Here is a 17832-nt window from a genome sequence, read left to right on the forward strand (position 1 = left end):
AGAGGTTGATGATATTACCCAGAGGATATAGTGCCTGTTATTGAGTGTCTCTCTTATTTTAAACCAAGAATGTCTCCTTTGTCTTGTTGGAAGGTCCACTTGTGGGCACATTTCAGCCACCTGACAAAGGCTACCAGTTTTTAAATTATAAGGAACCTAGGTATCCTAAAGAAAGAGTCCCAAAATCAGTGGAAGTAAAGCAGCCCAACAGCATTAAAGATTCTCTACACACACATCCACCTTTTAGCACCAAGAACAGTTTTGGTGTAGACCATTCATTTGACCGTAGCATTAGGTTTCATTCCAAGTTACAATGCAGTTTAGTGAACTTCAGGTGCATTAATGTCAAAGAGCAGAATTTTCATAGTTTGCGCGCCTAAACCTTTTCTTTAGTGATTTATTTTTAGAGTGCACGGTTTATCTTTCATTTGATGCTCTGCTGAGCCAGGGAGCAGCTCCAGGCATGAGCTTTATAATTAATGCAGTGCCGTTTACATATGTTGTATGTGTGTGTGTCTGATTTTTTGTGTGTGTGTGCCTGAGTGTTTTTGTGTGTGTGTCAGTGTTTGTGTGTGTGTCAGAGTGTTTTGTGTGTGTGTCTAAGTGTTTGTGTGTGTCTGAGTGTGTGTTTATGGGTGTCTGAGTGTGTGTGTGTGCCTGTGTTTTTGTGTTTGTGTGTGTTTGCTTTCTGTCCATTTAGGAAGTTTGTCTTTTCTATGAAATCCTATTCTTGCAGTAAAAAAAAAAAAAAAAAAAAAAACATTACTGGGGAGGGGTGTGACACCATAACTTATCGCACCGGGTGACACCAACTCTAGTGACGCAACTGTGCTTTAATACACTTCTTTACAGATGAAATGTACACAAAGGGTCATTAAAATATTACAATTACTTTTTTTCCCACAAACAAACTGCACACAATAAATATGATCTGGCAGGTGTGGATGTGTAGTGCAAGACATAGCAGGTAAATGAGCCCCTACAAGTGCACAGTAAACACATGCAGCCTTGGAGATTAGCAGCATAAAGATCTAAACAGTACCACTGTGCACCCACCATGCACTGTGCTTTACAACTACACTTGTGGCTTAAAGCACTAGGACCATTTTACACTAGAAAACTGTTTTTGTTAAAGGAACATAAAAAGAAAATTTATGCTTACCTGATAAATTTGTTTCTTTTTGGATATGATGAGTCCGCGGATTTCATCCTTACTTGTGGGATTATGCCTCCCGGTCAGCAGGAGGAGGCAAAGAGCACCACAGCAAAGCTGTATATATAGCTCCTCCCTTCCCTCCCACTCCAGTCATTCAACCGAAGTTAGGAAGAGAAAGGAAAAGCCAAGGTGCAGAGGTGACTGAAGTTTAACAAAAATAAAGACCTGTCTTAGAAAAACAGGGTGGGCCATGCACTCATCGTATCTAAAAAGAAACAAATTTATCAGGTAAGCATAAATTTTCTTTTCTTTTTAAAGATACGATGAGTCCACGGAATTCATCCTTACTTGTGGGATACAATACCAAAGCTATAAGTACACGGATGAAAAGGGAGGGACAAGACAGGGAACCTAAACGGAAGGCACCACTGCTTGAAGAACCTTCCTCCCAAAAACCGCCTCAGCCGAGGCAAAAGTATCAAATTTGGAAAAAGTGTGAAGAGACGACCAAGTTGCAGCTTTGCAAATTTGTTCAACAGAAGCATCATCTTTGAATGCCCATAAGGAATCCACAGCCCTAGTGGAATGAGTCGCAATTCATTCAGGAGGCTGCTGTCCAGCAGTCTCATATGAAAAACAGATGAAACTCTTCAGCCAAAAAGAAAGAGAGGTAGTCATAGCTTTGTGACCCCTACGTTTCCCTGAAAAAATTACAAACAAGGGAGACGATTGACGCAAATCCTAAGGCCTAGATTTGGAGTTCGGCGGTAAAAGGGCTGTTAACGCTCCGCGGGTTTTTTTCTGGCCGCACCATAAATTTAACTCTGGTATCGAGAGTTCAAACAAATGCTGCGTTAGGCTCCAAAAAAGGAGCGTAGAGCATTTTTACCGCAAATGCAACTCTCGATACCAGAGTTGCTTACGGACGCGGCCGGCATCAAAAACGTGCTCGTGCACGATTCTCCCATAGGAAACAATGGGGCTGTTTGAGCTGAAAAAAAACCTAACACCTGCAAAAAAGCAGCGTTCAGCTCCTAACGCAGCCCCATTGTTTCCTATGGGGAAACACTTCCTACGTCTGCACCTAACACTCTAACATGTACCCCGAGTCTAAACACCCCTAACCTTACACTTATTAACCCCTAATGTGACGCCCCCGCTATCGCTGACCCCTGCATATTATTATTAACCCCTAATCTGCCGCTCCGTACACCGCCGCAACCGTTATCCCTATGTACCCCTAATCTGCTGCCCCTAACACCGCAGACCCCTATATTATATTTATTAACCCCTAACCTGCCCCCCACAACGTCGCCGACACCTACCTACACTTATTAACCCCTAATCTGCCGAGCGGACCTGAGCGCTACTATAATAAAGTTATTAACCCCTAATCCGCCTCACTAACCCTATCATAAATAGTATTAACCCCTAATCTGCCCTCCCTAACATCGCCGACACCTAACTTCAATTATTAACCCCTAATCTGACGACCGGAGCTCACCGCTATTCTAATAAATGTATTAACCCCTAAAGCTAAGTCTAACCCTAACACTAACACCCCCCTAACTTAAATATAATTTACATCTAACGAAATAAATTAACTCTTATTAAATAAATTATTCCTATTTAAAGCTAAATACTTACCTGTAAAATAAACCCTAATATAGCTACAATATAAATTATAATTATATTGTAGCTATTTTAGGATTAATATTTATTTTACAGGCAACTTTGTAATTATTTTAACCAGGTACAATAGCTATTAAATAGTTAAGAACTATTTAATAGTTACCTAGTTAAAATAATAACAAATTTACCTGTAAAATAAATCCTAACCTAAGATATAATTAAACCTAACACTACCCTATCAATAAAATAATTAAATAAACTACCTACAATTACCTACAATTAACCTAACACTACACTATCAATAAATTAATTAAACACAATTGCTACAAATAAATACAATTAAAGAAACTATCTAAAGTACAAAAAATAAAAAAGAACTAAGTTACAGAAAATAAAAAAATATTTACAAACATAAGAAAAATATTACAACAATTTTAAACTAATTACACCTACTCTAAGCCCCCTAATAAAATAACAAAGCCCCCCAAAATAAAAAATTCCCTACCCTATTCTAAATTAAAAAAGTTACAAGCTCTTTTACCTTACCAGCCCTGAACAGGGCCCTTTGCAGGGCATGCCCCAAGAAGTTCAGCTCTTTTGCCTGTAAAAAAAAACATACAATACCCCCCCCCCAACATTACAACCCACCACCCACATACCCCTAATCTAACCCAAACCCCCCTTAAATAAACCTAACACTAAGCCCCTGAAGATCTTCCTACCTTGTCTTCACCATCCAGGTATCACCGATCCGTCCTGGCTCCAAGATCTTCATCCAACCCAAGGGGGGGTTGGCGATCCATAATCCGGTGCTGAAGAGGTCCAGAAGAGGCTCCAAAGTCTTCCTCCGATCGGCCAATCGGATTGAACTAGATTCTGATTGGCTGATTCCATCAGCCAATCAGAAAATTCCTACCTTAATTCCGATTGGCTGATAGAATCCTATCAGCCAATCGGAATTCGAGGGACGCCATCTTGGATGACGTTCCTTAAAGGAACCGTCATTAGTCGGGAGACATCGGAAGAAGAGGATGGATCCGCGTCGCCTGCTTCAAGATGGACCCGCTCCGCACCGGATGGAAGAAGATCGAAGATGCCGCTTGGAGAAGATGTTTGCCGGTCCGGATGTCCTCTTCTTGCCGGATAGGAGGAAGACTTTGGAGCCTCTTCTGGACCTCTTCAGCACCGGATTATGGATCGCCAACCCCCCCTTGGGTTGGATGAAGATCTTGGAGCCAGGACGGATCGGTGATACCTGGATGGTGAAGACAAGGTAGGAAGATCTTCAGGGGATTAGTGTTAGGTTTATTTAAGGGGGGTTTGGGTTAGATTAGGGGTATGTGGGTGGTGGGTTGTAATGTTGGGGGGGGGGGTATTGTATGTTTTTTTTACAGGCAAAAGAGCTGAACTTCTTGGGGCATGCCCCGCAAAGGGCCCTGTTCAGGGCTGGTAAGGTAAAAGAGCTTGTAACTTTTTTAATTTAGAATAGGGTAGGGAATTTTTTATTTTGGGGGGCTTTGTTATTTTATTAGGGGGCTTAGAGTAGGTGTAATTAGTTTAAAATTGTTGTAATATTTTTCTTATGTTTGTAAATATTTTTTTATTTTCTGTAACTTAGTTCTTTTTTATTTTTTGTACTTTAGATAGTTTATTTAATTGTATTTATTTGTAGCAATTGTGTTTAATTAATTTATTGATAGTGTAGTGTTAGGTTAATTGTAGGTAATTGTAGGTAGTTTATTTAATTATTTTATTGATAGGGTAGTGTTAGGTTTAATTATATCTTAGGTTAGGATTTATTTTACAGGTAAATTTGTTATTATTTTAACTAGGTAACTATTAAATAGTTCTTAACTATTTAATAGCTATTGTACCTGGTTAAAATAATTACAAAGTTGCCTGTAAAATAAATATTAATCCTAAAATAGCTACAATATAATTATAATTTATATTGTAGCTATATTAGGGTTTATTTTACAGGTAAGTATTTAGCTTTAAATAGGAATAATTTATTTAATAAGAGTTAATTTATTTCGTTAGATGTAAATTATATTTAAGTTAGGGGGGTGTTAGTGTTAGGGTTAGACTTAGCTTTAGGGGTTAATACATTTATTAGAATAGCGGTGAGCTCCGGTCGGAAGATTAGGGGTTAATAATTGAAGGTAGGTGTCGGCGATGTTAGGGAGGGCAGATTAGGGGTTAATACTATTTATGATAGGGTTAGTGAGGCGGATTAGGGGCTAATAACTTTATTATAGTAGCGCTCAGGTCCGCTCGGCAGATTAGGAGTTAATAAGTGTAGGCAGGTGTCGGCGACGTTGAGGGGGGCAGATTAGGGGTTAATAAATATAATATAGGGGTCGGCGGTGTTAGGGGTAGCAGATTAGGGGTACATAGGGATAACGTAGGTGGCGGCGATTTGCGGTCGGAAGATTAGGGGTTAATTATTTTAAGTAGCTTGCGGCGACGTTGTGGGGGGCAAGTTAGGGGTTAAGAAATATAATATAGGGGTCGGCGGGGTTAGGGGCAGCAGATTAGGGGTACATAAGTATAACGTAGGTGGCGGTCGGCAGATTAGGGGTTAAAAATTTTAATCGAGTGGCGGCGATGTGGGGGGAGCTCGGTTTAGGGGTACATAGGTAGTTTATGGGTGTTAGTGTACTTTAGGGTACAGTAGTTAAGAGCTTTATAAACCGGCGTTAGCCAGAAAGCTCTTAACTCCTGCTATTTTCAGGCGGCTGGAATCTTGTCGTTAGAGCTCTAACGCTCACTTCAGAAACGTCTCTAAATACCAGCGTTAGAAAGATCCCATTGAAAAGATAGGCTACGCAAATGGCGTAGGGGGATCTGCGGTATGGAAAAGTCGCGGCTGAAAAGTGAGCGTTAGACCCTTTAATCACTGACTCCAAATACCAGCGGGCGCCCAAAACCAGCGTTAGGAGCCTCTAACGCTGGTTTTGACGGCTACCGCCGAACTCCAAATCTAGGCCTTAGTAAGTAGAACTTCAAAGCACGAACTACGTTTAAATTATGTAACAGACGTTCCTTCTTAGAAAAAGGATTAGGACACCAGGAAGGAACAACAATCCCCTGATTAATATTCTTGTTTGAAACAACTTTAGAAAGAAAACCTGATTTCGTACGAAACACGAATGGTAAATAAGATAAGGAGAATCATATTGTAATGCCAAAAGCTCAGATACTCATCGAGCAGAGGAAATAGCAACCAGAAATACAACTTTCCAAGATAATAAATTAATATCTATGGAATGCATAGGTTCAAACGGAACCCCTAGAAGAACTCTAAGAACCAAATTTAAACTCCAAGGAGGAGCAATTGATTGAAACACAGGTCTCACTCTAATCAGAGCCTGACAAAAAGATTGTACATCTGGGACATGTGCCAGACGCTGGTGTAACAAAGTAGAGAAAGCAGAGATCTGACCCCCTAGGGAGCTTGCTGAAAAAACCCTGCTCCAAGCCCTCTTGAAGAAAACACAAATCCTGGGAATCCTAACTCTACTCCATGAGTAACCCTTGGATTCACACCATTAAGATATTTATGCCCTATCTTATGGAAAATCTTCCTAGTTACAGGCTTTCATGTCTGAAAGTATCTACGACAGAATCAAAGAAACCTCGCTTGTATAGTATCAAGCGTCCAATCTCCAAGTAATCAGCTTTAGAGAAACTAGACTTGGGTGGAAGAAGGAACCCTAAATAAGAGGTCCTGCCTCAACGGAAATGTCCAAGGTTGCAGAGATAACATGCTCACCAGATCGGCATACCAAATCCTGCGAGACTAAGTAGAAGCGAGAAGGAATACTGATGCCTTCTCCTATTTGATTTGAACAATCACCCGGCAAAGAAGCACAAACGGGGGAAATAGATATTCTAGGCCAAGGGACCAAAGAACTGTCCGGGCAGTTATCAGCCCGGACTGGGGGCCCTGGACCTGTAACCCAAAAGCGAGGCAGTCTGACAAGCTGCCATGAGATCCAACTCTGACCCCATTTGAAATTCAGGCTGGAGAATACTCCCAGATGGAGTTCCCACTCTCCCGATTGAAAAGTCTGTTAACTCAGAAAATCCAAGTCCCAAGTGTCCACCCCTGGGAAATGGATCGCCGACAGATAGCAAGAATGAAACTGGCCCAAAGCCAACTGAGGCCAGACCAGACGAGCCGTGAAGCTCGCTCTCAGACCCTCCTGGAGAATAGCTAAAATTCTTGGAATCCTGACCCTACTCCAAGAGTAACCCTTGGATTCACACCAATAAAGATATTTACGCCATATCTTATGGTAAATCTTTCTAGTAACAGGCTTACGAGCCTAAATCATGGTCTCAATGACCACGCTTGGATAAAATTAAGCGTTCAATCTCCAGGAAGTCAGCTTTTGAGATTTGGATGAAGAAAAGCACCCTGAAGTAGAAGGTCCTTCCTCTGAAGAAGTTTCCACGGTGGCAGAGATGACATTTCCACCAGGTATGCATACCAGATCCTGCGAGGCCACGCAGGAGCTATTAGTATCACTGACTCCCTCTCCTGTTTGATACGAGCAATGTCTCATGGAAGGAGAGCAAACGGAGGAAATAGGTATGCCAACCTGAAGCTCCAAGGAACTGCCAAAGCATCTATCAGAAAGGCCTGAGGATCTCTTGACCTCGATCTGTACAGGGAGTGCAGAATTATTAGGCAAGTTGTATTTTTGAGGATTGATTTTATTATTGAACAACAACCATGTTCTCAATGAACCCAAAAAACTCATTAATATCAAAGCTGAATATTTTTGGAAGTAGTTTTTAGTTTTAGCTATTTTAGGGGGATATCTGTGTGTGCAGGTGACTATTACTGTGCATAATTATTAGGCAACTTAACAAAAAACAAATATATACCCATTTCAATTATTTATTTTTACCAGTGAAACCAATATAACATCTCAACATTCACAAATAAACATTTCTGACATTCAAAAACAGAACAAAAACAAATCAGTGACCAATATAGCCACCTTTCTTTGCAAGGACACTCAAAAGCCTGCCATCCATGGATTCTGTCAGTGTTTTGAACTGTTCACCATCAACATTGCATGCATCAGCAACCACAGCCTTCCAGACACTGTTCAGAGAGGTGTACTGTTTTCCCTCCTTGTAAATCTCACATTTGATGATGGACCACAGGTTCTCAATGGGGTTCAGATCAGGTGAACAAGGAGGCCATGTCATTAGATTTTCTTCTCTTATACCCTTTCTTGCCAGCCACGCTGTGGAGTACTTGGACGCGTGTGATGGAGCATTGTCCTGCATGAAAATCATGTTTTTCTTGAAGGATGCAGACTTCTTCCTGTACCACTGCTTGAAGAAGGTGTCTTCCAGAAACTGGCAGTAGGACTGGGAGTTGAGCTTGACTCCATCCTCAACCCGAAAAGGCCCCACAAGTTCATCTTTGATGATACCAGCCCAAACCAGTACTCCACCTCCACCTTGCTGGCATCTGAGTCGGACTGGAGCTCTCTGCCCTTTACCAATCCAGCCACGGGCCCATCCATCTGGCCCATCAAGACTCACTCTCATTTCATCAGTCCATAAAACCTTAGAAAAATCAGTCTTGAGATATTTCTTGGCCCAGTCTTGACGTTTCAGCTTGTGTGTCTTGTTCAGTGGTGGTCGTCTTTCAGCCTTTCTTACCTTGGCCATGTCTCTGAGTATTGCACACCTTGTGCTTTTGGGCACTCCAGTGATGTTGCAGCTCTGAAATATGGCCAAACTGGTGGCAAGTGGCATCTTGGCAGCTGCACGCTTGACTTTTCTCAGTTCATGGGCAGTTATTTTGTGCCTTGGTTTTTCCACACGCTTCTTGCGACCCTGCTGACTATTTTGAATGAAACGCTTGATTGTTCGATGATCACGCTTCAGAAGCTTTGAAATTTTAAGAGTGCTGCATCCCTCTGCAAGATATCTCACTATTTTTTACTTTTCTGAGCCTGTCAAGTCCTTCTTTTGACCCATTTTGCCAATGGAAAGGAAGTTGCCTAATAATTATGCACACCTGATATAGAGTGTTGATGTCATTAGACCACACCCCTTCTCATTACAGAGATGCACATCACCTAATATGCTTAATTGGTAGTAGGCTTTCGAGCCTATACAGCTTGGAGTAAGACAAACATGCATAAAGAGGATGATGTGGTCAAAATACTCATTTGCCTAATAATTCTGCACTCCCTGTACTTTGGGAGCTTGGTGTTCTGACGAGACGCCATCAGATCCAATTCCGGTACTCCCCATTTGGTTAGCCTGTAAAACACCTCCGGATGGAGTTCCCACTCCCTGGGATGAAACGTCTGTCTGCTCAGGAAATCCGCTTCCCAGTTGTCCACTCCTGGAATGTGGATGGCAGATAGACAGCAATTATGAGTTTACGCCCATAGAATAATCGGAGCCACTTCCTTCATGGCTAAGAAACTCTAAGTTCCCCCCTGGTGGTTGATGTAAGCCACTCAAGTTATGTTGTCTGACTAAAATCTGATAAACTGGGCTAAGGCCAGCTGAGGCCAAGCCATCAAGGCATTGAAAATGCTCTCAACCCCAAAATGTTTATGGGGAGAGCAGATTCCTCCTGAGACCAAAGTCCTTGTACTTTCAAAGAGTCCCAGACTGCTCCCCAACCCACCAGGCTGGTGTCCGTGGTCACAATCACCCATGAGGGTCCCCGGAAACATGTCCCCTGAGACAGATGTTCTTATGACAGCCACCATAGAAGAGAGTCTCTTGTCTTCTGATCTAAAACTATCTTCTGAGACATCTGCATAATCCCTGTTCCATTGACTGAGCATGCATAACTGCAGGGCTCTCAGATGGAATCGGACAAAAGGAACTATGTCCATGGAAGCCACCATCAGGCCAATTAGCTCCATACATTGGGCCACTGATGGCTGTACAGCAGACTGTAGAGATGGGCAAGAGGAAAGAATCTTTGCTCTTCTTATTTACGTCAGGAATATCTTAATTGAAACAGAATCTATAATTGTTCCTAGAAAGACCACCCTTGTGGCCGGAACAAGGGAATTCTTTCCCAAATTCACCTTCCAACCGTGAGTGTGAAGTAAATACAACAATATTTCCATGTGAGATTTTGCAAGTTTAAAAGATGGCGCCTGTTCAAGAATGTCGTCCAGATAAGGCGCCACAACAATTCCAGAGACCGAATTACTGCCAAAAGAGCCCCCAGAAACTTTAAGAAAAATCTGTGATGATCCCTGTGAATGGGAACATGGAGATATGCATCCTTCAGATCTATGGTTGTCATGAACTCACCCTCTTGTACTAAAGGAAGAATGGAACGAATAGTTTCCATTTTGAAGGACGGCACTCTGAGAAACTCGTTTAGACACTTCAGATCTAGAATAGGCCTGAAAGTTCCCTCCTTTTTGGGAACCACAAACAGATTGGAATAGAACCCTAGACCTTGTTCCTGTACTGGAACTGGAACTATCACTCCCATAAGGGAAAGGTCCTGTACACATTTCAAGAACGCCTCTCTTTTTATTTGGTCTAAAGATAATCTTGAGAGGTGATACCTTCCTCTTGGAGGAACGGTCTTGAATTCTAATTTGTAACCCTGGGATACTAAGTTCACGTCCCACGGATCTGGAACATCCCGTATCAATGCCTGAAAAACATAGTCTGCCCCCCCCCAACTTGATCCGATCCTGGATCGGGGGAGAACCCTTCATGCTGACTTAGACTCAGCTGCAGGCTTCTTGGATTGCTTCCCCTTATTCCAGGACTGACTGGGTTTCCAAGAAGGCTTGGATTGTTCTTGCTTGGTAGAGGAGGGCGAAGACTTATCCCTGAAGGTACGAAAGGAACAAAAATTACTTTGATGTCCTTTCGGCCTATTCTTCTTATCCTGTGGCAGAAAAGATCCTTTACCACCAGTAATATCGGAAATAATTTCTGCCAAACCTGGCCCAAACAAGATCTTACCCTTGTAAGGAATTGCCATAAGTTTAAACTGACCACGACTTCAGCCATAACGCTCTACGCGCCAAGATAGCGAAACCAGATATTTTGGCACCCAACTTGATTACCTGCAAAGAGGCATCAGTAATAAAGGAATTGGCAAACTTAAGCGCCTTAATCCTATCTTGTATCTGCTTGAAGAGACTCAGACAAGGCATCAAACCAATAGGCTGCAGCACTTCTCACGGTAGCAATACACACCACTGGTTGCCACTGAAGACCCTGATTAATATCCATCTTTTTCAAGTAAGCCTCCAGCTTCTTGTCTATAGGATCATTAAAAGAGCATCTATCCTCAATGGGAAAAGTGGTTATCTTAGCCAAGGTAGACATCACCCCTTCCACCATGGGTACTGTCTGCTATGATTCCTTAATGGAGTCAGCCATCGGGAACATTTTTCTAAAAACCGGGGATGGGGAAAAAGGGATTCCAGGTCTCTCCCATTCACTGGCAATGATCTCCGTAGCACGGTCTGGCACAGGAAACATCTCCACAGAGGAGGGAACATCAAAATATCTATTTAATTTGCTAGAATTTTTAGGGTTGACAATGACAGGAGTATCGGAGTCGTCCAAGGTAGCTAAAACCTACTTTAACAAAACACAAAGGTGTTCAAGCTTAAATCTGAAGGAAACAACTTCAGCATCAGAAGAAGGAATTATACTACCCGAAATTTGAGATCTCACCCTCAGAGGCTACCGAAGTATCTTCCTCTTCAGGAAGAGTAACTTGGTTAGCCTGGAATGGATCAGAAACCTTACAATCTGATTCTTTAACTTTCCTCTTGTGTTTCCCCAGATACCGCCGAGGATACCTGGGACGCAATTTCTGCATGCAAATACAGTCCTCCAGAAGATTGTGAGGAACCACAGGGCACTCAATGGTTTTGGGCTCGTGACGCTTGAGGAAAAAGCTGTGCCACTGCCTGAGCAGCATCAACCTGAGAGAATGGTGGCTCAGTAACAAAAAATCTATCCTTTACATTAAAGTTCTTTCAATACAATCAGAACAAAAAGGCAAAGGGGGTTCAACTTGTCCATCTATATAAAGCTTGCATTGAACAGGAGTCACAGACTCTTGATCCATCTTGCAAAAAAAAAAAATATATATATATATTTTTTTTTAATTTACTGCCCCTTTAAGAGCATTCATTCCCAACAGAAAACAGCTAAGGCAAGGTTTATAAAACCGCTTACTTTGGCAAGATACTTAGCTAAGTAATAAAATTAAGACAATTTTAACAGGCACAGGCTCTCTACACCTCAGCGTGTCACTGAGGTGCCTACCTGTCTCCTCTGCACACCGGACACAACCCGCTGATAGAACGAAGTCTGTAGTGACTGTAATCGATAGCTCCGTTGAAGAGCTTGATGCAGCAGCACTTCCGTTATCAGCTACGCTGCAAAAATGAAAGCACGCAAGTAGGGAGAAATTTACTGCAACAGAAAACAGACCCGCCTCCCTAACAATCATAGAGGCGGTCCCAGATGCCATTATCCGAAATTATCAAATTCCCACCAAAGCGCTCCGTGAACATGTCTCAGGAATTAGTTATATCTAAACTGACACATGTCAAAAGTTATCCAACACACTCCAGATAGAACTACACTGAACCACCTAGTTAACGTGCCTGGGTTCTCCCCATACGTTTAACCTCTCAAAGCCCCAGTGCCTGCTTCCTGCCTAATGAACCTGTTTACCAACAGGAGCTTAATTCCCCAATAAAATGCAGATACCAATTTTAGTGCCAAATTCCTGTGTCTTCTATATAAAACAACAAAATGGCACTTACCTGCACCTCAGGCTGTCCGGCAGGACGACAGCTCACCCTGTATGAGAGGATGCCACTCCTCACAGAGACCTGTGAACACAAGAGAGGACAGAGTTAACCTACTCTGGCTTTCAATGTAAGGGCAGCAACCTGTTAGGAAAATGCAATGATGCCCACCCCAAAAGTTCCAAACTGCTTGAAAGCTACCACAGCCCTACTGAAGAGACTAACGTGGAGTACAGCTATACCCAGATTTGTCAGTAAAGATCAGAGCAAGCCTGCTCTGGCTTTAAAATAATAAAATCTTGATTGAAGAAAAAATCATTAACAGAAACCTAACTTCACCTTCTCCTTGCACTGAAGGCAAAGAGTATGTCTGGGGATTGTGGAGTGGGGAGTTATACTTAACAGCTTTGCTGTGGTGCTCCTCCTGCTGGCCAGGAGTGATATTCCCAACAGTAATTGATGAACCCGTGGATTCACCATATCTTAGGAAAGAAAAAATACTGAGAGAGCATTTGAATTGATGGTAAACATACATTATCACAGATAATTCAATAATCACAACTGCACCCTCCCCATAGACTTATATCCAACACCTTTTACTCTCATCTCCCTTCTGCATTCCTATTGACTTCTCTCAGGACAGAGAAGCTTCTTTTACTTCCCTAAAATAAACAGAAGTACTAAATCCCACTTGCTTTCAGTGTAATCAGTTGCAGTGTTCTCCACAGAACATTTTGCCAGCTGGGTAGCATTATGAAGTAGTCAAGTGGAGGCAATGTAATACTTTCTATTATTATAACATTTTCTGCTATCCAAAACTCAAATTCATTGAATCATTTTACACATTCATTTAATGATAATTTGTATACATATTAATATATAATAATTTAATTTGCTTAATATTGGCTTCAATTTTAGCCGGTTGTTGGTGCTGCACCCGTTAAACAGGTCTTGGTGTGAACACTAAGTTGTCCTACTGGCTCCCAGGGTCATTGATGCTAAATCTGGGCATCGCCAACCCCGTGCGTTCTCTGTTTGCAAGCAACTAGCACCCATTAACACTCTTCATCTCCTTTAAACTTGTTGCTATCACCTTATGGTCTCTGCTTTTTTCCTGCTGTGCCTCCCTTGGTGGCTTTCAGATAAAGCAGACCGAGACTTGGTGGAAAAAAAGGATGTCACCACATACTCTCACTCAGCATCATGCCATGGACCATATACACTTTTCTTTGATCACTTTAGTGAAAGGTTTCCGCAGCTTCTTTCTACCATTTTTTTGTCTCATGCTGGGCAACTTCAAAATCCTTGTCAACTCACCATTCTCTATAACTGCTTCCATTGGGGTAATATTTAACCCTGCTCTCTCCTTTAACCCCCAAATCGAATTTATCATCAAATCCCACCACTCCCATTTACAGAACATTACTGAAATGTGTCAATTTCTCACTCAAGAAGCAACAAAAATTCTGGTCAACTCCATTTTAATATAACATCTCAATTATTACAATACCTTTCTAATGCCTACTACAGGCTTATCCCCCTCAAAACATCTCACCCCACTATATCTCTGTCACCATTTCTATGCATGTTTGTTCTGCTTGTGACCTGTGGTTCTCAGTTTCTGTCATCACCACCTCCCACTCCTATCTTTGGGACCCTGTGTGTCATGTACAACTCTCTTCTTCAATCACCCCACTCTGTCACAAGTTTTTAAAACTTTAAATCCTCCATCAGAACCTTTTTACTCAAAGAGCACTACTACCTGATAATATAAAGTTTAAAACATATCATGATACCAAGCTGGGACCTCAATATTCTTGACAGACCAAGACCCTGAATCAACATACACTGCAAACCACTCCCTCATGCTTTGTCAGATTATTGTACACACTTAGAAGAAGGTCCTTTTAAGCCTGCAAGCTCCAGGTATATTGATTTTTATACCCCCTATTTAGCTCTGCCCACTGCAAATAAACACAACTATAAAGAAAATATTGTCTTGAGGTTTAAGAAATATGTGCTGTGCCAATTATATACCAAATTACCCTGTCATACCTTTTAGTGGGCGTGGGTGCACCAGAGGATATATGAGTAACCATGGCCTCATTCATGTTGGACATGGGGCGAGCCGGGCTAGAAAACAAATTTAAGGACTGTTAAGAAAGGGACATAAAAACTATTTATTTTCTTGCTCATTAATGCATAGTTGGTTTATAAAGCATAACCTACAGTCACAGGCACATGTGATTTTACATCACTGTAACAAATAATTGCACAGAAATTATCACTGAAATGACATAGGTCACAAGTTTGTGACCTGTGTAAGAAAAGGGGTATGCTTCGTTACACTGTCATACAATTATCTCAGGTAATCAGAAATTAGAGTAAGTTATAAAATGTAACTTTTATTGGTGTTGGTTAAAAAAGACAGCTAGTATATATTTTTTTATTGTTTTGCTGCCCTCACTTTAATTAAAAACACATTTCCTTTAAGTAAATATACTTATTCTGTATTTAAGTTGGTTGCGATTGTGCGAACTATTAAGTTTTAGTCAATACTGAATTGTATTTTTAAAAAAGAGTAAATGGCTATATATGTTGCTTGTCTAAAAAATACAATGTATTGGCTGAATGATTTGTTTGAACAGGTTTTATATTCCTGTATGTTACTTATAGTTCTAGTATATTGCCTCTAAGTTTGAAAGTGACATTCAATAGTAAAATGGTTAATGTGGTTACAAAAAGGTAGCTGATGATTTCAATATATTCAGATTAGAATATGTGTGTAGTCTGATATTTGTACACGGGTATGTAATTTGATGTTTTAATAGTTCTTGCTTATATAATGATGCTTATGAGTTCCTACTAGATCTCAAGCTGTTATATTATTAAGCTCATATATTTCCACTATATCTCAAATTTATGTTGCTGTCTGGTTTAGAAAGATATATCGGTTGTACTATAGTTATGAACTTTCAATGTACTTTGAGTACAATTTGACAATACCTCTTATGTATATTATAAAGCTGTATTTAGATCTAATGTGGGCTTGTTAAATTAAAGCTTTATATATTCAATAATTAGATAAAGATTATTTTATCAAAGATGATACTATAGAATAGCTGTTTTTGCTTGTATGGGCGTCGGTTTCTAAATACTGCTACAATGTAGCTACAATAAATGAGAGAAAAAGGTGTTGCACTTATAACTTTTACAATACCACTTGTATATACTTTAAAGCTGTGTTTAGATCCAATGTAGGCTTGTTAAATTAAAGCCTTGTATAGTCAAACATTGGATAAGAATCATTTTTCAGCAAAGAAGATACTATGAGGTAGCTGGTTTTATTTATATAAGCGTCAGTTTCTAAATACTGCAACTATGTAGCTACAATGAATAAGAAAGAGAGGTGTTGCACTTATAACTTTTGTTAAGTACATTGTTAATTTTAGCTTTGAACCTGTATAGGTTTTCTATTTGTGAATTTGTAAGCTGGTATGTTTCTAGGGGAGTTAAATGTCAATGCTCCGTTGTTTTTTTTATATAATACAGCAACTGATATTGTTCTCAGTGCTTGTTCTCATATGAGCGGTTTTTAGTTAATTACAGGTGCTCCGCTAATTTGTTAATACTCCAATTGTCAAATTGTACTCAAAGTACATTGAAAGTTCATAACTATAGTACAACCGCTATATTTTTCTAAACCAGACAGCAAAATAAATTTGAGATATAGTGGAAATATATGAGCTTAATAATATAACAGCTTGAGATCTAGTAGGAACTCATAAGCATCATTATATAAGCAAGAACTATTAAAACATCAAATTACATACCCGTGTACAAATATCAGACTACACACATATTCTAATCTGAATATATTGAAATCATCAGCTACCTTTTTGTAACCACATTAACCATTTTACTATTGAATGTCACTTTCAAACTTAGAGGCAATATACTAGAACTATAAGTAACATACAGGAATATAAAACCTGTTCAAACAAATCATTCAGCCAATACATTGTATTTTTTAGACAAGCAACATATATAGCTATTTACTCTTTTTTAAAATACAATTCAGTATTGACTAAAACTTAATAGTTTCACAATCGCAACCAACTTAAATACAGAATAAGTATATTTACTTAAAGGAGATGTGTTTTTAATTAAAGTGAGGACAGCAAAACAATAAAAAAAATATATACTAGCTGTCTAGTAAAATTTTATAACTTACTCTAATTTCTGATTACCTGAGATAATTGTATGCCAGTGTAAAGAAGCATACCCCTTTTCTTACACAGGTCACAAACTTGTGACCTATGTCATTTCAGTGATAATTTGTACTTTATGCTTAAACACTGCTCCTGTAGATTACCCATTCATTCTGCAAGGATTTTAACAAGGTATCTAAGGAGAAAACTAGTCCCTAATAAAAGAAAAATAACTATATTCTTTGTTTTTGTTCCTACCTTTTCAATTGCACAGAAATGTTACCATCAAACATTAAGAAACATTACAATTTAAAAATAGTATAAAAGTTAAAAGAACATAAACCTAAAAAACACATATAATGAGCAGGACAACTAGAGGCAAAAAAAGGAAAAACCTGGCTTGCTTTTATTCTTGTCAGGAGAACAACTCCGTTAGATGTGATTTTCATTAACATGCAGAGAAGATTCTGGCCAGATGGCTAAGGTACGATGTTGCTAAACACACAGGCACTTTTTTTTATTCTAATGAAAAGAACAAACCAATGACCATCCTTTAAGGCTTTAGAAGTTCTAGAATCTAGTATATTATATATCTGCAACATGGATGGACTGGGACCAAAAATAGGCCAAGGCATTTTATGGCAGAGCAGCCTACTCCCCTCCCCTTTTTGTTATTTAACCATACCATAAAACCGACAAGTATAAGGTACTAATTTGTTTAAAAAAAAATTAAGAGTTTGTAACATCCTTCTGTCACTGTATTTTGTTAAATAGCTGTCATTAAATAGAAAAAGGGTGAAATGTAATTAAAAATAAAGAATACGTGCTTAGCGCTCATTAACCTGTGTATTCCCAATCACTCAGAATAGCAGCCTCTTGTGCACTTGTCACCACACATGAGCTGCAGTATCAGAGAGAAAAAAAAGACACACAGACAGTTATCATCCAAATGCACAGACAAAGCAGCCAGGATATCCACAATCACACAAAAACCGGCACTCGGGCATCATCCAGAGGAGTTACTTCTCTG

At 40.0% G+C, this 17832-nt stretch overlaps 1 protein-coding gene across 1 annotated transcript in view; it reads right to left on the bottom strand.

The window, feature by feature from the left end:
- DTNB (dystrobrevin beta) overlaps positions 1 to 17832 on the bottom strand; it is a 983126-nt gene that overhangs the window by 325061 nt on the left and 640233 nt on the right. Inside the window, exon 11 of the mRNA XM_053709466.1 lies at positions 14647 to 14724. Within this exon, the coding sequence (XP_053565441.1) occupies positions 14647 to 14724 (78 nt within the window). The remainder of the gene's footprint in view (positions 1 to 14646; positions 14725 to 17832) is intronic.

Source organism: Bombina bombina, chromosome 4, assembly GCF_027579735.1.
Source record: "Bombina bombina isolate aBomBom1 chromosome 4, aBomBom1.pri, whole genome shotgun sequence".
Lineage (NCBI taxonomy): Eukaryota > Metazoa > Chordata > Amphibia > Anura > Bombinatoridae > Bombina > Bombina bombina.